This window comes from Typopeltis vanoorti, chromosome 20, assembly GCF_054136105.1.
Source record: "Typopeltis vanoorti isolate ZY-2024b chromosome 20, IOZ_Tvanoo_1.0, whole genome shotgun sequence".
NCBI lineage: Eukaryota > Metazoa > Arthropoda > Arachnida > Uropygi > Thelyphonidae > Typopeltis > Typopeltis vanoorti.
In genome coordinates, this window is record NC_143568.1 from 25,694,675 (window position 1) to 25,720,916 (window position 26,242).

A 26,242-nucleotide genomic window follows, 5' to 3' on the forward strand; every position below is an offset into this window, starting at 1 on the left:
CTTGAGAAGGATTGTGGAAGAGAAGCTGGATTCAGGCCAAATAGAGGCTGTCAGGATCAGATTTTCACTTTACGAGAGATAGTTGAGAAATCATGGGAATATAACAAAGATCTGTATTTAAGTTTTGTAGATCTGGAAAAGGCATGTGACAAGGTGCCAAGAGAGGAGCTATTCAAAACGCTACAGTTATATGGTGTCAATGGGGCATTATGTCAAGCAATACTTGGTCTTTATTTGAGTTGTAAGTCAGCAGTTAGAATTGAGGGAAGTACAGGAAGTGGTTTAATGGTAAATCTGGTGATACAAGGATGTGCATTATCCCCTCTGTTATTCATTATTTATATGGATCACATTATGAAGGAAAGTGGTATTAAATATGATATCAGAATTGGTGATGTTAATGTCAGCTCTTTGCTCTATGTGGACGATGTTATACTTGTAAATAAATCTGCTACATGATTGCAAGATTCCCTGACTAAATTGAATAACTGTTGTAATAGATACGGTATGAAGGTCAGCAATAAAAAGACAAAGACAATGAAAATAGGTAGAATCGTTGAAAATGTCAACTGCATTGTGAACGGAGGAGAACCTGTGGAACAAGTAAAACATTTCAGCTACTTAGGCATGATTTTTAGTGAAGATGGTAAATTAAATATTACTATTATTACGGGCAACTCCAGGGAGTCATTAGACTCATCGAGGAAATAGACAACAGAATCAACAAAGCTGGTATGGTAGGAAGTCAATTGAATAAATTTATATGGAATAAGAGAGAAATTAGAACACTAAATTAACTGTATACAAGACAGTGTTCAAACCAGTTTTAACTTATGGATCTGAGAGCTGGGTCAGAAGTAAAACACTTGACCAAAGACTAGTGACCACAGATATGAGCATCCTGAGAAAAATTATAGGCGTGAACAGATGGCATCAATGGCAATATCATATTTATAATAATGTACTATAATAATACAGTCATAAAAGAGACACTCAAGAATAGACTACGACAGTATTTCTAGGTTGATTTATCCAGTCAACTGCACTTGGTGTAGTGGATGAAGTCCAACAGGTTTCCATTGTATGCACATTGGGCACATTCTACCATAATATAATTATCTGGCAGGCCGATACACAGTCGCACCTGGGTGAGGCAATCATGCTCGATTTGTAAAGGTGGTCTGCAGATTCTGTTAAGGGTAGGCCAAGGTTTCTGAGGTAGGTCAAAACCTGAAGGCATCTGTGTTGGGTCCGCTGATTCATGGAAGTCCGCTGTTGAAGTTTTACACCAGGAATTTTTCCACTTCTCCTTAATGTTAAAACTTGTCTCTGCAAGATTTTTTGCTGTTAAGATTGGATGATGCCTTGACTTTAGCCTATTTATTTCTAGGAGCAGGATGTCTTCGTGGATTGGGAGATCTTGGGTTTCCATGATTTTGCTGTATTCGTGTAGAAGAAAGTTGGATCTGCGGAGGTGGGAGGTTTCTTAGCACTGGAAGCCAGTAGGTTGGAGTTGATTTCACAGTTCCAGAAATAAGGTGCATAGTGGTGTCAAGCTGAGCATCAGCCAAGTACACATGGACGCTGTTTAGCCATACAGGTGAGCAGTATTCAGCTGCAGAGTAAATGAGACCAACAGCAGTGCAGTGAAACAGTGAGGCACACCAAATTGTTTTGCATAGTTTTTGCAGTATATTATTTCGTGTTTTTAGCTTGGATGCTGTGTTAATGAGATGTGGTTTAAAAGATACAGTTGTATCCAAAGTGAAGCCCAGATATTTTGGGGATCTGTTGTAGCATAGCAGTTTGTGGTTGTAGTACACCATCAGTACTTTGCTAGTGTGGTTATTGTTCAGGTGGAAACATGAAACTTCTGTTTTGCTAGGATTTGGGCATAAAATTCATTTGCATAAAATTCCCCTCCTTCATTTAGGACTGCAAGGTCATTTGTTAGTATACAGGGTGTTCGGGATAAATTTGACAGTTTCGTAAGGAAAAAGAAAATCTTCTTTGTATCTATTAAATTTAATGAATTGACAAAAAAACATTACAGGCAGAGTTAATTACAATACTATCAACAAGATTTACTCAAAATAACCACCATTAGCATCGATCACAGCTTCAATTCTGCTTCGGAACCTCGAACAAGCTGATGCTACAGTCTCCCTGGGAAGGGCCGCAAAAACTGTTTTAATTTTATCCATTAACTGGGCTTTTGTATTACTGGAAGTGCGATTGGTGTCTTTTTCAACTGCGCCCCATACAAAATAATCCATGGGGTTAAGGTCTGGGGAGTTTGGAGGCCAAACATTTGGACTGGTGAAGTCGTAGAAATTTTCAGACAACCATTTTTGACTTTTCCCAGAGGTGTGGCAAGGGGCCGAATCCTGCTGCCATACATACGGCCTACCATTGGCTACCCTTGTTATCCAGGGCTTGACTACAGTTAGCAACTCCACGAACAAAGCCCGAATTCCAATGCCAGGGTTCTTCAACACCTGTTCCTGCAGATTTGCGAGGAATTCTGCTGTACGAACGCAATCAGATCGTCTGCTAGGGATCTTTCTTCTTGCTACATCCTCGTAGTCACCATTGCAAGTCTCTAGTTCATGCCTGATTGTTTTTACTGTATTCAGGGAGGCAGCAGTCGTAATATCCTTATTTTGATGGCGGGCACGAATCATCATAATACAAGTTATTCTCTTCCATGATTCAGGTGGGTTCCAGCTATCCATCCTTTCTGACATCTTGTATATGAATGAAGAAGGGTCCAAACTTTTAAATGAAGAGAAGTGTGTGTTAATACATGTAACTTACGGAAAAATATAATTAATTATAAATATGTCAAATTTATCCCGAACACCCTGTATCTTCCATTGTAGTAAAGTTTGTGTGTCTGATGGCTAGTACAGTGTCATTAACATAACAAAACTTCTTGGAGGCTGTATTAGAAGGAGGGGAACCAGAACTAACCCTTGTGGTATAATTTGCTACTGCAGTAGCAAATTAAAGACCAATGAGTATCGCAGGCATGGTGGTAAAAGTTTTTCCTTAAGAACTTTAGATTCCAAAAATCCCTCTATATATATATATATATATATATATATCTCACACCACAATTTTTGAACTTTAATTTGGGGTAAAAAGTGTGAGTTATATTCTAGTAAATATGGTTAAGTTGCTTAAAAGGTTTTATAGGATAGATGCAGGGTAAATGTTTCAGCAATTGACTAAAGGGACCAGAACCAGGAGTCATTTTTGGAAGATGAATAAAGGTGTGGTTAGTAGGATTGTTAGGACTAGATTTTTTGCTCGGAGAGTTGTGAACGAGTGGAATGGGTTGCCAGAGTCAGTTGTGAATGCTTTGACTGTTAATGGGTTCAAGAAGAGGCATGATAGATTGGGCCTCCCACAATGAGTCTTTGGACTCCATGGAGGTGCCCGTATATAATAAGAAGAAAATGTGTAGTATTTTCTTCTTCTGTGTGTATATTATTATTATTATTATTATTTGACATCTCCAGGGAGTCCAAAGACTCATCAAGGGAGGGCACCTGCTCTACAACTCAGTCTCCAGCATTCAATCACCAACTGACCGCAACTACGCTAACACCATCTACTGTCTATCACAAATATCCATGCCCATGGCGGTAGAACGGATATGCTATCAAGCAAGATTTAGTGCATTAAATAAGGTTTGAACATTACTTTTTATTTTACTTTCGAGAACAAATAAAATGCATTGTCAACTAAGCATTTAGAAAAAATTAGCACAAAAAATTAAAAATGACATTGGTTCTCCAAGGTAATTCCATATTTAAGTGAAGAAAGTATGTAAGAATCTCTTATTTTGTCCTGGCATTAAAAATTGTACAGTATAAGGAAAAAATAAAAATAGTTTCTGTATTTTTAGTCTATCTAATATAAGAAAATCCAGTTACTCAGAATAGAACAAGGAACTGTGTTTTCTTGTTATAGGCAATTGAGACACAGCTATGATCACGAGATAATCTGTTAAGTGTTGTTCTCTTTATGGCAGGAGTGAGGAACGTCCGGCCCGTGAAATCATTTGGTCTGGCCAAAACATGCTAAACTCAATGAATTGGGAGGCCAAATGCATCTGGAATCACAACAAGCTGCTATCACTAGGCCTCGTTGTGACAGAGACAACATTATTCAGACGCGGATGAGTTATGTAGTGAACGAGCTAATTGCAAAGAAGCTGAGGCCTCATGTATAGGGAGAGTTTGTGAAAGAGTGCATGGTGGCTGCTGCAGAGTTGTTAGCACCAGACAAAGTAAAATTGTTTCAGAGTGTTAGTTTGTCTCAGAGAACCATCTCAGATCAGATTACTGACTTAGCACAAGATATTGAAAAAACATTGAAGGATTCTGCGGGAGATTTCCAATTTTTCTCTCTAGCTTGTGACGAGACAACAGACATAACAAATGCTGCTCAACTGGCCATTTTCGTGCGTGGGATAACTGCAGAGTTTGACACGTGAGAGGAATTGCTGTCACTGGAAGCCATGCATGGCACTACAAGAGGTGAGGACTTGTTTGAGAAACTTGAGCTAACATTTGAAAAATTAAGTGGCCTTACTACAGATGGAGCTCCAGCCATGGTTGGCTCACAAAAAGGGTTAATTGCATTTGTCAAGAAAGAACTGAATCGTCTGTCTTGATCCAAGTGGTTTAATTATATGCCACTGCATCATACACCAAGAAAGTCTCTGTGCACAGTCATTGTGGCTCAACAATGTGATGTTAACAGTAGTGTCATGCATAAATTTTGTCAAAAGCAGAGGGGGTTTAACAGCTGCCAGTTTAAGGAGTTATTGAATGATCTTGAGTCTGAGTACAGTGATCTTGTTTATCACTGTGAAGTGCAGTGGCTGAGTTGGTGGGAACATGCTCATGAGGTTTTACGAACTGCGGGATGAAGTCAAGCAGTTCATGGAGATGAAGGGAAAACCTGTCAGGGAACTCAATAATAGCAAGTGGCTGTGTGATCTAGCATTTATGGTGGACATTACCAAGTACCTCTCAGAGCTGAATGTGAAGCTGCAGGTTCCCAACAAGCTTCTCAGCTCCCTGCTTTCAAATGTGAAATCATCTGAAGCTAAATTAAGACTGTGGAAAGTGCAACTCGAAAGGAGTAACACTGTGCATTTCCCCACTCTGAAAGGACAAAAGCCTTCTATGACACTTGAATATGCAAAACTAATTGAGGCATTTAGTGAAAGATTCAAGGATATGTAAAGTAAACAAACTGAATTGAACATCTTTGCTGCACCGTTCAATGTTGAACCAACTGATGTGCCTGATAATCTACAACAGGAAATCATTCAGCTGCAAAGAGCTAATGAGCTGAAAGCTAGGTACAACAACCTCCCACTGCTTGAGTTCTATAAACATTACATAAGCAATGATGAATTTCCCACTTTGAGGAGACATGCATTGAAATATGCATCTCTGTTCGGAACAACTTACTGCTGTGAGCAGTTCTTTTCAAAACTCGCCATCGCAAAGAGTCGACTGTCCTCCAGACTGGAAAAGCAGTTGAAGCAGTTCCAGCCATTACATTAGAGGTGAGTTAATTAAATGTTTGACCAATTATAGCAGGCTAATTAAGTTGATAATTTTGTATGGCCTGCAAATGATGTTATAAAATATCCAAATGGCCCTTGGCAGAAAAAAGGTTCCCCACCCCTGCTTTAAGATTATCACACCTTCTAATAAACATGATGGCCAAATTGCACTTCTTATCCATGTTCTTTCAAACAGATAGTATGCATCTTATCCAGATTTTGCTGGACGTATATAGATGTCCTAGCCAGTTGTGAGGTTAAAATATGTACTTTTCAAAGTATGCAATTTTACATATTTTTATGTTTTGAGTTTTCGACCTTTAAATGTTAAGTACATTAAAAAAAAAAAAAGGATGCGCTCAACTTAAAATTGCATTGGGGCACCAAAACCCATAAAAAAAATTTAAAAAAAAAAATCCAGGTTATTGGAAAAATGTAATATTCTTCTGGATTTTTTTTTTTGCGATACTTAGCTTGATCTGCTTTGATATATGCTTATGAGATAAGTTATTATTATCAAAGCCTTAGTTCTTTTTTTTTTTTGGCACTTTTCTCAGGTGTACTCTAAAAGTAACACTTGTCCTAAATGTGACACCTCCAAGGAGTCCAATGATTTACTGCAGGAGAGCATTCTCTCCACCACAATTCATCTACATGCTACTCCACTATCCACTAACACTATTTCTATCTGTGTTCTCTGGCCATTTGCTTATATGCAAGATGAAAAACCCAAGTTTCTGGAAGAAAAAACCCTGCTACCTCTATGAGATCAGCTACCTACCTTCAGTTATAAAACCATATAAGATTCCTCTTGTCATTATGAAAAGCAAACTTAGTGTGTCTTTCCAACTGCACTACAGAGTTGCTTCTATATTTTATGCACTTCATGCTGTCATACTCATCTGGTATCTTCCAAAAGCAAGCTTAAGTTGAGCCCATGTTCAAAAAGAGAGATAAAAGCTATCATCAAACTACTGCCCTCAACTCAGTCTCAAAAGAACCAAAGGTCATCAGTAGTCCCACCATTAATCAGTGATCACTAGTATGGATTTCATTATTCCAGTTCCACGGCAGATCTCCTGATCATCCTCACTTATCACTCCTCACTTTGGATATAAGCCTTGGGAAAATATAGAAATATTCATGTGGTTGCTCTTGATATTCACAGGTCATTTGACCGAGTTGAGCAAAGAGGCTTCCATGGAAAGCTATTGTTTTATTGTCAACTTTTATCCTTGCAATTGGATCATTCATTCCTTTCTTGTAGTTCACTTTGTGTCATGGTAAATGGTTTCCTCAATCTGGATTTCTTTATGAATGCTGTGACCTCAGGACAATGCACTTTTACTCACCCTCATGCTTGTATACATTGACAACCTTTGGTGGTATGGCCTCAAACTTCTGTTTGTTTGTGGTGCAATGAACTCTGAGAAGTATCTCAACATTCTGGACAATGCAATGCTTCCTACTTTGTGACATTTTTGCTGTAACTGTGTAGTTTGTGGACATGAACATCACCACACTTGACTGGCCTTCACAGAGCTGATCTCAACCCTCCTGAATCTGTGGAATGAGCTAGGACATCAGGTAAAGTCAAGGAACGTCTGCCCCATAAGAGTCCAGGACCTCACTGCATGCCTACAAGAAGAATGGTCCAAAATTACCATTGATTACTATCGTACACTTGTAGAAAGTATGCCCCATAAGATTGCTGTAGTCATTACAGCGAAAGAAGGTCCATGTTAAAGTGGCTGCCATCGCTGTTTGTTCCTCCCACTATGGTGTTTTGTTGACCTCTTTCCAAGCAGTGTGTGTGTGTATACATACCTGTAAGGAATGTATAGGAAACCATGCGAGTACTGCATGATTAAGTTTACGTTATTACCAGCTTCGTATTAACATTTTTCTTCTAAATAAATCTCGTTAGGTCTTCAATATGATCACATCTAATATTTCATGCTATTTTTAACCAAAAGGGGCTGAACAATGTTCTTTTGGAAACAGCCCAGTGGACTTCATGATCACACAACTAAACTCCAGAAGTCAAAGAGAACATGTTCTAGTTACTACTACAGAGTATGCTGAAATTTGATGAAGTTCAGTCTGTATGCTATACCTTCATGTTGGTAGGCCCATTAACAGTCCTGGATATAACTCCCATCCCTAGTTGCTGGTTTCAGTCAGTCAGACTGGAGAAAATAATCTAGTAGTGAACTAATATAGGCAGGAGCTGAGGTACACCATCCACACTCCTCAGGCAAAATGACAAATCTCCATGGTATTAGTCATTACCCAGCTTGATTAACTGGATTGGTTTTTTAAAAGTAACAGTTTTTTAATGGTCCCCTTGTGTATTAAGGAAAGGAGGGTGTTCAGAATAATCTTCAGCTTTAAATTATTCCTGAAATCTAAACAAGTCCAGTTGCATCAATTTACCAAAGTCTGGATGGGAGGCAGTCATATTGAGATCAAATTAATACTTCTTAACCTCTCTCTTTATCCAGTAATAGATGATGCCAATTCTGTAAGTCTTTTTTTTTTTTTTATTGCAGTTTTAAACTTTTTCCATTATTAACTAATTATCGATGTGTGCATACCTTACCGTGCTCTGAAAATGCTGGATATAAAACCAGAAAAATATCAGCAACAAAGTAAATAATATATTTTATTTTCTAATTATTGGCTTCTGTTGTCAATTAAAACCATTAAAAAATTCAAAATGCACCAGATGATGAAATTCATTTCTCACATAAAGCCATCCACAAAATCAGCAACAAAGTAAATAATATATTTTATTTTCTAATTATTGTCTTCTGTTGTCAATTAAAACCATTAAAAAATTCAAAATGCACCAGATGATGAAATTCATTTCTCACCTAAAGCCATCCACAAAAATCCCTGCCTGTGGGATTAGGACCTGCAGCCTGCTGGTTGAGCAGGCACAATAACCACTCAGCCAACCAAGCTAGCAAAGAAAATTTATGCCAAAAAAGGCTAGAAGTAAATATTACTCCAAAAAGAGAAATCTGGAGAAAGAAGGTTTGGCAAAAAATCGTGGTAGGGTAGCAGGACAATAGTGTATGGTATCTTAATTATTATTCATAATCTAAATGAATATTTTATGAACAGCAGCATTAAACCTGATATCAGAATCAGAGATAGACAAGTCTTTAATTATGCAGATAATGTATCCAGAAGTCTTCAAGAATTATGATGGATGTATTATCCAGATGGAGATATTGCAGTAGCAAACTAGTATGGACCAATGTTGAAATAGAAAGGATATTATAAACCTTTGATGTGAATACAGCTATGGAATTAAATGATATATCATCTTACTATGAGAATGTTCTAGGAAATTGGCAGCATTTGACCGTGTTGTCTGTTTCAACTCTGGGTGGGTTCCAAAGGCACTGCCAGTTTCCTAGCTCATTCTTACAGCATGCTGATATACTGTCTAATTTCATAGCTGTATTCACATAAAGGGTCTATAATATCCTATGTACCTCCAAATTCATTTACCTCTGTTTCAGCATTTGTCCATACTATATTTGCCGCTGCAATATCTCCACCTGCATAACACCATTTCTTCCATTGCATAAAGGAAGCTCCATGACTGATATAGCAAACTACTGACCGATTAGCATCTCAAGGGTGGTGGTCAAGGTGGATGAAACAGTGAGACCAAATTGCACTTCTCATCCATGTTATTCAATAGATGTAACAGAATTGTATCCATTAGCTGAACGTCTATAGACGTCATGGCTGGTTGGTGGGGGGGGGTGAGAATGGGATACTATATGGTGGGCAGCATGGTTTCACGGAGGATAAATCATGCATACTGGACTTTGTAAAGGCACTTAATAGGATTCTGCAAGGAATTATTTAACATAAAATGCAACAGACAGGGATGAATATGAGGCTTGATTTGATGCAGATAAGAGGGTGGCTGATAGCAAGATATTAGAGAGTATTTAATTGGGGAAGTAGAGTCCAGGAGAAGGCATGGTTTGCCCCAGGGCTCTATAATTGGGCCACTGCTATTTAACTTGTACCTTAATGATATAGGACAGGTGTTCAACCCGTCGATCGCGGAGCAATTTTTGGTCGATCTCCTGTGTATTCCTCCTTGCTTACAAATGAAAACATAATATTTTCTTTATCATTATTTTGTATTATTTTTAATTCACTTTAAGTGTATTACTATTGTTTATTTATTTTTCGTTAAAATTGTCAAATCAGTAATTTTCTTATAAGTCCGGGTAAATGAATTAATTTGGATCAGTGGAAGTCAAACAGCGAGCCGAGTGAATACGATTATAAGCAAAGTGTAAAAACTGAATTGTAGCTTAAATATTAAATATTCCAAAGCACATTACATTGATTTTTTTACTTAGGTTAAGTCACATGTGAATATTGTAAAAAAATAAACTTTGTTTGTCTCAGTATAGTTTGTATTAGATGTTTTTGTAAATAACACTTTTGCAGCTAACTGTATATACTGCTTTAATAAGAATATGTTAGTGTTAAAAACAAAGGCAATGTTTTTGTCGCCAAAGCTGTACATGGCGGCATTAGAAAGATTGTTATTGAAATGTATGTGTGAGAAAGGCTTGCAGGCTCTAAGTGTAAACATCTCCGAAGTCAGTCAGAAAGAGTTCAAACAACTTTCCGATGGCTGGCAACTTACAATCAAAAGAAAGCGGAGGAGAACCAAAGGCGTGCTGAACTTGAAACTTAAGATGAAAGACTCATACCGATTCTTTGGGGGTTGCCAAACTTCATGTGAAGTCTCAGAGGAGGCCTAATAAAAAAAGGGACTGAAGCAAGCAGAAGGGGTCCCAGTTCCAGAATTGCTGTCAGAGAGGAGGCCGCCTGGTCCAGAGTTGCCATCAGAGAGGCTGCCCGGATCCACGTTGCTAGAGAGAGAGAGACTACTTTTAGGCTGCAGACAAGGTTTCAAATGCCGAAAGGAAGAATTCCAATTGCCGGAGAAAAGTTTCCACGCCAGAGAGGGATCCAGTTAACAGTTGGCGGCAGTTCTAACTGTTGAAATGGCAGAAAAAGAAGGCAGTCGTCCAGGCATTTTCGGTGAGCCCAAGCAGAGGAGAAAAGGCAAGGCAAATTTCCCGAAGCACCTTCACTCGTAAGTTTTTCTTTTCACCGAGGGAGAGTAACCTTTTGCTGGAGCTGAATGAGCCCACAGCCCCCTATGTTCCTGATGAGATGCAGCCGAGCCAAAATTTCCTGAAGAAGATCTGAAACTACCATAGAACTTTTAGTAAAAGACTTTTGACTGAATGTGAGATACAGAGCCTTTTGTAAGTTCAAAACTTTTATATAATTCCTGTTCTAGTTGATACAAGAAAGACTTTTAAGATATATGTTTAACAGTGTTAAGAAATGCCCATAAGAGAATCAATTGGCATGTTAGAGGTTGATATCAAATGTGTAAAGATAACATAACACAGATTTAGGTAACCTCTTTATGAGTAAGCTTAGAGATTAATAAGTAAAAATTTCTAAACTGAGAGTAGGTAACCTTATGTGTTAAAGAAAGTATTTAATGTTGAAGAAAGAAGGTTCTAATTTTTGCTAAAGAGTTTTTATAGATGGATAGAGAACGCAATCTCCCTAATGTTAAAATTGTGTATATTTCATAGTAATGTAAATAATTGTCATTTGGCTTTCTTGTTAAAAGAGTGCTGCCTGTTTGTTTATTTACAACTGCACTGTTTCTAAAATAAATCGGACTTGTTGAGTGGGAATCTAAGTGAGTTGGCCAAAGTGTGAAATTAAGAAAAAGAATAGACCACAACTGTTTGTGAAAGTTATAATGCAGGAATTTGTGTTAGAGAAATCTACCAGCCGTATATTTGAGTTCTTTTTGCTAATCAAAGATATTAGTGGCGCAGTCTCATTTTAAATAAATTTTCTATCATCTTAGGCATAAGGTAGATAAACATAGCACGTAATAAGATAAAGAAGAGAGATTCCGAGAGAGAGAAAGCGCGTACAGCAAATTAGAATAACGAAGAATAAAAGACATCACAAGTAATTAATGGAAATTACAAGTATACAAAGTTAAATAATAATAAAAATTTACAATGTCGCAGTAACGACTGGATAGCAAAAGTAGACGTATAACAAAAGCACATCATATGTGTTTCATTTAATTTGAAGATAATCATGAGTGTATCAAAGAAATCGAAGGTATATCATTTTCACAAGGCATGGGAAACGTATTTTTTCTTTACAATGATAAATGGAAAGTGTTGTTGTTCGATTTGTAATTCATCTGTAGCAATTCCAAAAAAAAAAAAGGTAATATTGAGAGACATTTTCGAACGCTACATGCAAAATATGATGAAGATTTTCCCAAAAATTCCAAAATACGTAAATCAAAAATTATACATTTAAAGGCAGGACTTTCTGCACAACAAAATATGATTTTGAAAGTAATAAATAAACCAATATCAGTCACTATTGCATCTTTGAAAGTGTGTCATTATTAGCAAAAGCAAAAAAGCCCTTTACTGATGGAGAGTTAATAAAAGAATAGTTTCTTGCAGCAGCAGAATCTTTATTTTCTGATTTAAAAAAAAAAAAAATGAAATCATTTCGAATATTAAAGATTTACAACTTTCCAGAACAATGGTTATGAGAAGAGTTGAAATTTTAAGTGCCGATCTGAATGCTAGGTTAATGTCAGACATTCACCAGTGTGTTGCATTTTCATTACAATTTGATGAATCAAATGACTTCACTGATATTGCTCAATTAATGGTATTTCAAGATTATTCAAGTAAAGAAGAACTTTTGAAAATTATACCATTATTGGGAAGGACTAGGGGAGAAGACATTTTTTCAACATTTGATGAATTTGTGAAACAACACAAACTTCCGCTTTTTAAACTCGTGTCTATTACTACTGATGGTGCTCCTGCAATGATAGGTAATAAATCAGGCTTCATTTCATTATGTAAAAACGATGACAAATATCCAGATTTTTTAATACACTGTATTATTCACCAACAAGTACTGTGTAGTAAAAGATTAAACACAAAAGATGTTTTGGATATATTTAAAATTGTAAATTCTATTCAAGGAAAAGCCCTGCAAAGGCAGTTATTTAAATTACAGGCAGATGATGATAGGGAACTTCTGTTGTACAATAATGCTTGCTGGCTCAGCAGAAGTCAATTTTTAGAAAGATTTCTTGTATTAATTAACAATATAAAAATTTTTCTTGATGAAAAAGGAGATATTTATCCACAATTGAGTGATAAAAGATGGTTGTTACGCTTATCATTTTTAGTAGATTTCTGTATGAAATTAAGCAATTTAAATTTAGAGTTACAAGGTAGAGATAAAAATTTAATTGATATGTTAAGTTCAATAAAAACTTTCCAACAATAGTTACTTTTATTAAAGAAAAATATAAATGACCACGAATTTAGATATCTCCCATATTTATTAAAATTTTTTGAACAAAATCAAGAAATGCTTCGCTATGATTTAAAAGAATTTATTTGTGAAATATAATTAGTTAAGGAAGAAATAAATTCAAGATTTAAAGATTTCAATAAAATTGAAATCATTGTATCTTTTATCAATAATCCATTTCAAGAAAACTTGAACATCACAGAAATTTCAAATAAAATTAGTGGGCTGTTTGATATAAACCAAGCTGAAGTAGAACTTGAGATAATAAACATTTAAAATCAATAAACAATGAAGTCATTTGGAAGTATGCACACGAAAAATTCTGTTCTGTTTCGAATCGACATATTTGTCAGAATCCGCTTTTTCAAACATGAACGTCATAAAAAATCAATTAAGAAACCAAATTACAAATGATCGTCTGTGATTGGCCACTTCTTCATATCAACTTGACTATGAAAATATTGCAAGGTCTAAACAATGCCAAGTTTCACATTAACTTTTTTTTTTTTTTAATCAACCAGCATTTCCTGTAAGTTGTGAGTTTGTAATCAATCTATTGTTTTTTCTAACTTTGGTTTTCCAAAATAGAGAAATAAATATTTTATTTCAATATTTTTTTTTTTTTGTTGTATTAAAATAATTAAAAGTGATAAATAAATTTTTAAATACACAAAGTTTTTAGTTATTTGTGTGTTATCAGGTTGGGGGAACGTGAGCTATATAAGAGAGTAGATCGCTGAATAACTTTTTATAGAAAAGTAGCTTGCATAGTAAAAAAGCATCTGAGGGGTTATATTCAATTGTTTATTGATAATGCAAAATTGGATAGGGTAAGAGTTAATAAAGATGATGTAGAAATGTTGCAGGGCAATTTAAACATACTAGTCATAAAGGGCAAAGGAGAATGGTTATTGGTTTAATGTAGCAAGGCATAAGGTTTGGGTTGAAAAGACTACACCAGTGTGTAGTCTTTTCAACCCATTCTGTGTATATTTTGAGGCCAAATATCAGAAGGCATACTGCAATATCTTTGCAGTAAAAAAGTACTTTAAATAGCCTACATAAGATTACCTGATCAATGCAGAATGCCCTGATAAGAAGGATATTATACTTCTTTATAAGGTCTTGATAAGTACACTTATAACTGATAAGTACACAAGAAATCCAAGTACACTATTGTGTACTTGGATTTCTTGAGGGTGAGGATCCAGAAGCAAGTGACCAAGACAGTGGCAGGTCTATGAAATTCTTATGAGGAGAGAGTGATTCTGTGGATTACAGAAATTCGTTGATAGGCAAAAAAGAGGAAGATACGATAGAGACATACAAGTTACATAAATTAAGAATTATACAGAGGAAATTTTTCAGTGCATGACAGGTGTGTTTGTGAAGGGGAGAGGGGGAACTAGGGGTCATCCCTGGAAACTGAGCAAGAATGTGGTTAGAAAGATGGTACAGATTAAATTTTTGCTTGAAGAGTGGCAAAGCAATGGAAAGGATTACTAAAGTCTGTTAAACATTCATTGCTGGTGAATGAGTTTCTAGTGAAATATGGCAGATATTGTACGAAAGTTGATTAGTGCTCAGTGAAATGTTTGGCATCTCCCTCAATGAATCTGCAGACCCTCCAAGATGCCCATATAATAATAATAAACTGAATAGCTTATGAAAGGTAATAGAATAAACAAAGCAGGTATGATGAGAAGCCAGCTGAATAAACGAGAAATTTGTCAAAACACTAAACTAGTGATATATACAAGACATTGTTTCATTTTTTGGAAGCTAAGAATGGTTACTTTGTCATTTAGTTAGATTTTTGGGGGGGGGGGGATTTCTTTTGAAAAAAATTGGGAAAATGGGTATATGACAATCCCGATAATGCTCATATAACGCGAATGAAGTGATCTGATTGTAGACCCAGTATAGGTGGTACTGCAGTTCTGCTGACAAGGAAAGTGATAAACAGCATTGCAACACTGTAGGATGTCATGAATTGTTTTCTTTTCTGTTATTCTTAGTTGATTTAACAATTTAGAATTACTAATGAAAATAATTTTATAATCAGAATATATTTGAACGTGTCTGATAGCTTTATGTATATTCTGTGTGTGTGTGTGTATGTATGTATGAAAATTTTAAGATTTTATTATAATTATTTACTTTCTCCTGAGGATTGGTAGCTTATTTTGGCTGTTGAAATAACATCGATTGATTGGAGTAAGCACAGTTTAAGAAAATTTGTTTTAGATGGATGGTTTCCCAGTTTAAATCTTCATGAACCACTCTATATTTGTGTTGATAAACTGAGATAAAAAAGATGGCAGGGATAAAATATGCCTACGTACAAAACAAACAAAACTTCCATCTTTGGGCAACTCAAAATACATAAAGGTTATCCCCAGTCATATCTTACAAGAACACCACAATATCCCCTTTATCCAAATTTGTTGCCAATTTATTAAAACCACTAATGAAAATATGAAAGTTAACAATCAAAAACACAGGTGACCTTTTTGAGAATTAAAAATTATGCCTTCTTCCCAATAATATTCTCACATCATTCGACACTACTTCATTATACATTAACATTGATGTCCCCAAAACACTGAACATCATCTACAATATGATTTAAACTTTTTCTTCATGTACAAAACTAACCCCTTCTGATCTCCTAATAGTCTCAGCTAATTACTTTACATTTGAAGATAATTTCCACACAAATTTTCGGACTCCCAATGGGCTAAAATATTAGTGATCAGCCCACTGACCTATTTTTGCCCACTTGGAGTCAAACTTATTTCTCCCAACACTTCCACATGGCATTTCATTGGATATTGCATTGAAAAGCAAAACTTTCTAAATTTATAAACATCCCTGAATAATTTCAGTGAGAGATTGCATTGTAGAATATGAAGACAAAAATTCATACAAAAATCTATCATAAACCCACTAATATAGGAAACTACCTACACCATTAAAAAAATCAGTAGCACTTTCTCAACTTATCAACACATATAAAGATACAATGGTTCCCAAGGATTGAAACTGGAAAAATTACCAATGTAAAACAAATTTTCTTAAACTGGGCTTACCCTCAGCAATTAATCAACTATGTTATTTCAAAAACCAAAATAACAGCTACCAACCCTCAGGAGAAAGTAAATATTTCCTATGGCAAAATCTTAAAATTTTCATATACATAAAGCTATGATACATATTCAAACATTCTGATTATAAATTGTTTTCAGTAGTGATTCTAAATTGTTAAATCAACTAAAATATTCCACGACAATCTATAGTATTGCAATGTTGTTTATCACTTCCCTTTTCGACTGAACTGTAATGCACTTATGAGCATTATTTGGATTGTCATATACCCATACTGAAATTTATTCAGAAGAAAACACAAAAAATCAATGAAATCCCAAAAGCAATGACTAGAGAAATAGCAGCACTTACAATAGAATACAACCACATTCCAGAAAAAGACAAAGTAACCATTCTTAACTTCCAAAAAAATGAAACAAAGTTACAAATATCAGAACTTATTGAAATAAAAAGACATCGCAACACACACAAAAAAAAAAAAAAATTCAATCAATCAAAATATCTTAACAGCACTGACACAGCCTACATAATATACACTATATTATGTAGGCTTTTCCAAAATAGTATCACTTCATCCAAATCAGTTTTATCTTGCATCATATATTTTTGTTTTACTTCCACAGCCTTTACATTATTTTTTTATCCTTTAGTTTTTAATCATATAACATCATTAATAGTATCCTATTATTTTTACACTTTCTTTCTTTAACTATTTTATTGATATTTGTTTTAAAAGTTAAAACTCAAGGGAGCTCCATCTTACTATTTTACCTATCAATAATATCATACTTACTCATTCATCACCATCTGCAGTCTCCGCTCCATATTTCCAAGATTGTTATTGCCAAAAGCACAACAAATGTATATGATCGCTTCATTAAATTTTTATTTTTAATTAAAAGACAGAGTTGCAGTCAAAAGACATGTTCTGATCTAGGATGCTCTGTAACATAAAGGCTTTGCTTATCTCTTTAAATCAAAGTAGATCACTTACCTTTATCTTCATGAAAAAAAATCTGTATGACTGAATGATGCTTACTGAATTTATTGCACTCTGTTTACTTACTGTTATGTGGCGACACTCAACTATCTTTGCTTCATTACATGTAAAAAATGTTACCAATGGCTAACCAGGAAATTGGATCTTTATCTTATATCTTCCCTGCAAAAGATTTCTAGATGATAGAACCTTTTGGACTTTCTTTCAAAAGAAAGAGCAACTGTGTAGCGAGATAGAGTGTGATCATTAAATAAGTGGGGGAATAAGTCAAAAGTCTACAAGTCAAAAGAAACAATGAGTTTATTTTTTTTATTTTTTGGGTAAAGATATTAAATTAGTATAAGTAAGAATTATTGGTTGTTTGCTGGCAACTGTAAAAGAAATGTTCACTGAGCAATCTTTTAAAGTGATTTATGCTGAATACTGATACTGGAATTTGCTTTATCTTTTCAATTTAAAGAGTTTTTATAAAGAAATAAGCACTATTTGAAAAACTATGGATTCTCTTCCCACATTAACGATGACCTTGCTTTCTGTAAAATCTGTTTGTGCTGCTCTCTCTCTTTCTATCCCACTTTTTCTATACACTGTCAGCTGAAGATGTTCTTTTCCTTGCAAGTGGTTAATTAGTGGAATGATTTCTCTTTGAACTTTTGAGGTATGGTCTTTTAGTTTGTATAACACCTATATAAGAATCACTGATAAACAGATTGTAAAAAGGGGAGTTCAAAAGGCCTACCTATAATCTTAAGTTTGTTGCTTTACTGCTGTAACAACAAGTGTTTATTTTGTGGATGCAGATTAGTCCCCTCAACTGTTCCCCCCTCCTTCCTCAAGCCTCAATAAATTTCCTTTTGTATCAATTTGTAATGTGATAACTGCTCCTTTTCAGTCTGTTCCAAGATAGTTTCAAGTTTGTTCCCTTTTCAGCAATAAAAGGAGACTGAAGATATTCAGTCAAGTATATTGCAGTGATTTAGGCTTAAACCTCACAAGATCTAAAATGCTCATGAAACTATGTTCTGGTCATAGTGTGTAGTATGCTGACCTTTGGTGAAATACAGTTTAGAGTTGGTCTGCAGCAACTAAATCCTCGGTCTCCTACCTTCATGCTGGTGGGTCATCTATGAATTGTCACTCATCTATGAAGAAATGCTGTGGAACCGCAATTATTGCTTTTCATATCTCTAAGGCACTGATTGATTGAGTAGCACAAACGTCAATTAAGTAATTATATGGTCTGATTTTCTATAACTGGGTTACCAGCTTTCTGTCTGAATATAATATACACCTTATTCTCAAACTTACAACTAATGCTGGTATTCTACAAGATTCTCTTCATGGATAAATGACAATCTAATGGCTCACATGCATGAAGGTAGAGACAGGGGGATTTAGTTGTTGAAAGTTTATTTTTCACTTGGTTAGAGTATAATAAATTTAGTTTAATCCTTTATCCAAGTGTGAGCAAACAAACAAAGTTTGCGCCTGAAAGTATCTTCAGGACTGGGGTAAGGTGGTACAACACCAGGTCAACTCGTTGCAAAGGTAGAGCAAGCTACCAACACTCCTGTCTCAGTATCTCCTATAATGCAAAACACATCTCCTTGCGGATATATCTAATGTTATGCATTAAGGGAAGGGCCACTACCCAGACTAGTTTCGACCTTTATTGAGGTCTCTTCAGTGGGAGCCAGGCCCAAGCTGAGATACCAGGCAGAAGCATTCGCAGGTCATCTCTACCTATAGGAGTTGCCAAATGGTGTGCCACCCTTTTTTAATAAATTACTCTGGATTTAGAGAAAGATGTTGAAAGTTTATTTTTCACTTGGTTAGAGTACACCTTACCCCAGTCCTGAAGATACTTTCAGGCACAAACTTTGTTTGTTTGCTCACACTTGGATAAAGGATTAAACTAAATTTATTATACTCTAACCAAATGAAAAATAAACTTTCAATAAGTTTCTCTAAATCCAGAGTAATTTATTAAAAAAGGGTGGCACACCATTTGGCAACTCCGATAGGTAGAGATGACCTGCGAATGCTTATGCCTGGTATCTCAGCTTGGGCCTGGCTCCCACTGAAGAGACCTCAATAAAGGTCGAAACTAGTCTGGGTAGTGGCCCTTCCCTTAATGCATAACATTAGACATATCCGCAAGGAGATGTGTTTTGCATTATAGGAGATACTGAGACAGGAGTGTTGGTAGCTTGCTCCACCTTTGCAACGAGTTGACCTGGTGTTGTACCACCTTACCCCAGTCCTGAAGATACTTTCAGGCACAAACTTTGTTTGTTTGCTCACACTTGGATAAAGGATTAAACTAAAAGGGATTTAGTTGCTGTAGATCAATTTCACCAAAGCTTGCCATACTACACTTATCTTTCTTACTTGACAAGCCCTGTACTACACAAATCAGGGAGACTACCAAAATATCAACTTTTACAACCCTAAATTCTGCTCTCCAAGCCTTCTTCATACTAATACCTTTGTTAATTTCAATGCTAGTAAAACCAGACAAGATGAAATTTCTCTTCTTGAGATTACACTAATATCAGTCTTGGCATCAGCATATTATAAATAGTCTTTTTCAACATCAAAAGACTAGCTTTTCTCTTTCCCTCCAGGCATTAACTCTATACATATCAGAAATCCATCCAGTCATTTAACACTACTCTCACATTTGCCTCTAAGAACATCCTAAATATATCTGGTTCAAAAAAAAAAAAAAAAGAGAAGAATTAGGTTGATTTATAACCCATCTCTAACCATACCACTCTCTTTCACATTAATTAGTTTCAGCTGTTTGCATTTTCTACAAATATTTTCAGACACTTGCTTCAATAATCTTTCCCCATCCTACTATCTTCTAAATGTTCTAATATATGTGTAGCAGCTATTCAACACCCCCTTCACAATTCAACTTCAAAACTAAAGAACAAGTTTTTCCTTTCTCTTAATTCATTCCTTCTATTGCTGTTTTGAAACAATCTATCTTGTACACACTACATGACATAACAATCTATAAGCCTTCAAATCCAATGTTGGCTCGGTTCTTGAAACTACCCAACTCCTATCTACTGTACTAAATATATCATCGGTTATACAAGCTTATGTAAATGACATTATCATAACATAGACAAAATTGTATGATCAGAAAGATCTGAGGTGCTGTTAGTACTGCTTTGATGTGAAAGTAATAAGTTATCCCAACTAAGATGACTGTAAAAAAAAAAGACAATTTAAAACCAACCTTTAAACATTCTCAACTTTTCCAAGGACGTATCTATTGTGCTCCCCCCTCCCCTACAATTTTAACTACAGACAATCTTCAACTCAAGATGAGGTACTGTTCCAATAATCCCATCATAAGCTGAGAAGGTTGTAAGCCAGAAATCACTATATGAACCATAAGGATGTTAACAATTAATATACCTGAGTGCCAAATCTAAAAGTTTGTTTTTTATATTTTTAACTGATTTTACTCTTTGTTTATAGTGAAATAATACGCTGTACAAATTATAACTTAAAATTACTGTATACAATATTGTACTATCATAAATAATGAAACAATAGCGTATGGGGCTGCTATGAGTTTATAATAAAATAATCAGCTAGAAATATATGGAGCAAGAGTAATTCTTCAAAGCTGTTACTTTATTAATTGGACAATTCATCGGAGGATGCAGAGGAGGCTAGTTCATCAACAACAAATTCTTCAAAATCAGAATCAGAAACTACAACAGTGTTTTGAGGATGAGTCACACACCATCCAGATGCATGACTCACGGAAGGTTTAGGCTCACCTTCAGGGATGAGATGCCAGCAAGAGTGGGCGTCGTTAAAAATTTTTACATTGCTTCATACTAAATCTGCACAGGTTTCCTTTCTTTTTTTTCTTTTTTTTTTGCTTAAATTTTTCTGTAAAAGCCATCATTCTACTTTGCTAAATCTCTCCATGTTGAGATGCATTTCCTCAAACAACTGAATTGCTTTATTAACAGAGGTGAGTAACTCTGCCAATTTTTCACAAACAAATTTTTTGTGAAACATTTTTTGGGGGGAAATTAGCTTCTTCGTGTTCTTTTTTTCCCCCTCTTCTTCTCTTTCTGTGTTTCCAGCTCTATAATGTCTTCCTTGCAAGCTCTTCTTCCACATCTTCCATCAACTCATCTATATCTTCAGTGACAATTTTTTAACTCCACCTCTGGCTAGAAGAATCAGCAGCATCTTGTCACCAACTTCTTGTAAGGCTTTATCTTTACCAAATCCTATGAATGCATAACCATATATCTTCAGCAGCTTCTTGCAAACACCATTCATATGCTCTGCTCTCTCACCTCATTCCATGCTGCATCTTTGTGAAATGCAAGATGTTATACTTCTCCTAAAATTTTCTGAGGGTTTCTTACCCTTGGTCGCAGCAGTAGCGTGAGAAAAAGTATTAAATATCTCTTGAAAGCAGATATAGCACCCTGGTTCATGGGTTGCAGCAGTGAGAGGCTATTCAATGAATAATAATATATTCATATGGTGTTCCTCCCCCATCCCTTTAGGGGACACAGTTTGAGCCCTCCTGATGAGAGATTAAGTGTGTGTGTGTGTGTGTGTGTTTAGGACTGTAGATCAGTGCATGTTCACAGGGCCACTTTGCCTGTTCAGAGGGATGAAAAACCCTCTACCTCCATATGAGACTGGCTAACTCACCTTTTGTCGAAAGAGACTAGACAGGTTCCTCATGTCACAGATGGGAATCGAATCCAGATCTTTCCAACCAAAGCACTTCATCTATACTGAGTGAGCTACAAAGGCTCTACCAAATGTATTAATGGAATGTCTATTGCAAGTCGAGGACTGACTGTATATGTTCTTTTTTTCTACATAACAGGAGGTTACAGGAAGAATTAATGTATCTGCTTATATCAGTAGTTCTTGGAAAGATGAGGTCTCTTAAGTTTGTGGGATAAAATAAATTATTTCTAATAAAATAGGTCTGTAAAAAAAAAATTACAACTAAATTTTGGTATACTGAAACAGTAGAAAATGTTACTACCTCAAAAACTGCCACATCATGTGACTTGAATTTTCTAGTATTTCTGTCTGAGTTTGTTAGCTGGAACTCATAGTACCTTCAAATGGGATCTTTAATATTATTATTACGTGACAGCGCCAAGGAGTCCAAAGACTCATCGAGGGAGGAAAATGTACTCTACAATTCACCAACTACACAGAACCACTAATACTATGATCATCATCTACATCAACTGCCCACCACTAGTATTTTTTGTCTGTAAATGGTGTGTGTACTCATAGGCAATTTGTCTGTATGGGAATGAAAAACCAGAGTTTCTGGAAGAAGAATAAACCCTGCTATCTTTTCTTATACAACAGTGGTATTTTGCTTCATGCCTGAAACTAACTTACTTTGCAAGAGTAGTTTTAACATATTACAAAACATTATCAATTTTCATGAAATTCAAAAGAACCACTAACTATTATAGCAAATTCTGTTTTATCTTTTTATGTTTCCCATCCAACTATTACATTTATTAGTAATTTTTATCTGTTGAGACAGGTTTACACTCTGGTTAATTAAGTTATTATTGCTTTCAGATAACTCAGCTAAATACATACTCCAGAGCCTTGCATAGATGATGATACTAACTTCACCGTGCTATATACTTCTGGACCATTTTTACTGGAGATTAGCCCTTATTCTTCATGTGTGACTATTTTGAGTAGTGTAAGTGATGTTGGTCTCTGCATTGATTCATCCCTCCCCCCCCCTTTGGGTTTTCCCAAAAGTTTTCAACTGTATTTAGATTGGACTCTTCAGCTGAAAAACCATTTTCGAGGCACCTTCTTATCCTCAAGACCAAGCTTTTGCAGATTTTGCCATATGATAGGGAACATTAGCCCTGCTGCTACAGTTATGGAATTCTTCTTCATTAGCATGAAGAAGAATTCCATAAGTGTAATAGCAGCAGCATCTGAAATGTGGAAGGTACACCTCCATTCATAACAATATATATATAGAGAGAGAGGGAAAAAAAACAAGGAATGGACCAATTCCATATCTCAGAAACTACTTCTACAGTTCACTCCTACATCTACGATTTCTGAACAGATGAAATAATGCAGTGTTCTGTTTATAGCATTTGCTAGACTGCCAGGAAATACTGGTTCTTTCATTTAATGAAAACAGGTTGGAGTGAGATTCATTGCTTCAATTCCTGTTTTCAGTTATCCAGAATACAGATTCTACAGTTTAAGCACCACTGAAACTGATACTAGGCATAAACTCTCGTTATAAGGGTTAGCTGGCCCATGGAAAAAGAGTGTATGCAACCATTCTGCACAATGACAACATGTTCTACCTGACGGTATATTCTATGAAAATTTGTGGTTTCTAGCCAAGGTTCTACTTTTGATATCTCCATTAAATCGCAACAGTGTGGAATACACAATTCCATACTGGTGTGATGAGGAAGTTTATTGTCTCTGACATCCATCTTATGTTTAGCTCTGCAGTATAACACTCAAACAACCTTTGAACCTGTTGAGTTTTACTCTGATATTTTAGTGAAGGTGGTGCTTACTGATATCTTCCTTGTCCACCCAGAACACCATCTACGTAACTTGCGTGCTGTTTGTTTAACATACAAGTCTGCTGATGCATTTCATTATTATTTCTACAATTCTTAAATAATATGTAATTTATTAGTGGCACTTATGTACAGAATTAATTTGATATCCATGTTCATTCATTTTGCATCCCAAAAATTATTTTAAATAAACTATATGTAGCATTATCTGTTACTATTCAAATAATCTAACTCAGTTGTAATCATAATATTATCAGTACTTACATCACAGTACTTAATAGAATCAGCAAGTCCATCTTGACCACTTTTATGTTGTGCATTTAGTTCATCATTAGTAACCTGGAATGTAGATAGGGTTTCCTTAAGTAGCTTGCGAGGAAATGATGCTGGAAGCTTTTCCCATTGCTCTAATAGATAACTCATCAAAGAACTGAAAACAGAGCAACACTTGTAAGTAGAGGTCTCAAGAAATGATAGATAGCACACATTTAGTAATCAAAAATAAATTCTTATTCATGTATTTTGATCATAATATGGTGAAAAGACATGAATAGGATTTTTTTTTAATCCAGAGCAATGAAACCAATAATAAGTCACCAATGATGAGGATCCATAACTGCTTAATAATTGTGAACTTTCTTTCAGACTGTCATACGATGATGCATTTTAATGCTTCCTTAACATTGCAAAGTTTCGCTTTAGATTTCCTGAATACATATTATGTGCAGTCCACCCTGCAAAACTACTATTCCTGTCTGGAGTGAAATTTTAAAAATTCTTGATTTAGTCAAGAGCATTTTCAATGTCCCCAGCAAATGATATATGGCTTCCTACTGATGTATTTAGTTTCGAGGACAAACAAACAACAACAAAAATTAATCACTGTGTTGTCATGCCATCAGTTATTCTGACACACACTTGTAAGCAGTTAGAACTTGTTCAGCAAGAGGCTTCATCTATCTAAGACACTTATAAAATCAACAAAACTAACCCTTCTATTTTTCTCAGTTTTCTATTGTTCCACAAAATTTCCAGGCTTGACACAACTTTTCTTTCTTCTTTATTAACTATTCTTGATAAGCTAGAGATACTTAAGCACAATGTTATCCCTTTGTACTTAAACCACGAACACTACAAAGCACTACAGAACCAAAAGCATTTAAATTTTTATGATTACCAAGTTTTTGCTGCATTTGTTTTGAGAAGGGAAAAAAATTATATTTTCAAAGCTCTCTAGAAAACAGAAAGTGCATTCTATTCAAAATTTTAAGGAAAATAATTGTCCACTGCACATTGTAATAATTGTGTTAATCTTTTTAGATATGTTCCACAGAATATAAGGGATCAACAACTTTATATTTTGTAACACAATAGTGCCATGTGTGGGCAAGTGAGAAAAAATACATCATCATCATCATCAAATTCCTGCCATGTACCCTCAAGGGGTGTACAGGATATGATAGTACTACATGAAAAAAATTACATTATTATTAATTTCCTATCTACAATTTTCCTCCAAATCAGTCTGTTACTTGTCAACACTCCAACATTATCAGATCTTATATTTCTATCGTCTAAAGCAGTGCTTCCCAAACTTCTGGATGTCAGGGCCCCCTTTGCAAAAATTAAAATATTTCACGGCCCCCCTCGAAAAAAATCGTAATAGAGATATATTATTATATTTATTGTATTTATATTCAATACAAAATATACATAGCGAATATTGCAAAAATCAAATGCATATATTACATTTTTTGCCTCTTACCGTTTGGTTCTGAAGACGATACGGTCTGTTCTGGTAAAATATGAAATACTGTCCTTTTTTTTTTTTTTAGTCTGTTTCTGCTTCTGATTGTTCATGGGATTTTTTTTTTTATTTTTTATCAACCACTTATCCATCTCAGGGTTAAATTTTTTAACGTAGAATAGATAAAATAATATCACCACTTACCAATACTGGCACACCATAAACTGATAACAAGAAATTAGTGAATATTACCTGAATACGGAAATCCCCGGACCAGGAACATTTTTCACTTTTGTGACTTTTCTCCTTTTACGGTAATTAAGCCTAACGCGAAACAGACAGCAAAGGCAGTCTGTTTATTAAAACATGCATATGATTGGTGCAGTATTAACAAAAGATCGCACAACCGAAAGATAAAAGCATAGCTGACAATTGAGTTGAAATGCTAACTCTCTTCAACCGAATTCCATATGTGAAACTGCCATAACATTTAATATATATATATTACTTAGTTTTAACACTTTTACGAATTTTAACACGTTCGGTTGAATTTTATTGCCGCCTTGGGAAATCGAACTCACATACATCTAATTAATAACAATAGTTTTTAGTTAGATACTATGTTTGCCCATGCAACATATGGTTTTGTTTCAGTCTATACAGCATAGTTTCTGTATAAGGGGACATGTGATTCATTAACTAGTGTGTTTTTATCCCATTTGTCTCTAATTGCGCTATTTGTTGAG

The 26,242-nt window shown here is 35.3% G+C and overlaps 1 protein-coding gene and 1 long non-coding RNA gene across 2 annotated transcripts in view; one reads left to right on the forward strand and one right to left on the reverse strand.

The window, feature by feature from the left end:
- Tmem214 (Transmembrane protein 214) overlaps window positions 1-26,242 on the reverse strand; it is a 367,830-nt gene that overhangs the window by 73,789 nt on the left and 267,799 nt on the right. The window contains exon 11 of the mRNA XM_090410284.1: window positions 24,014-24,179. Coding sequence (XP_090266410.1) covers window positions 24,014-24,179 — 166 coding nt within the window. The remainder of the gene's footprint in view (window positions 1-24,013; window positions 24,180-26,242) is intronic.
- The window catches only part of LOC150095291 (uncharacterized), a 72,410-nt gene that overhangs the window by 11,292 nt on the left and 34,876 nt on the right, over window positions 1-26,242 (forward strand). The window lies entirely within an intron of this gene.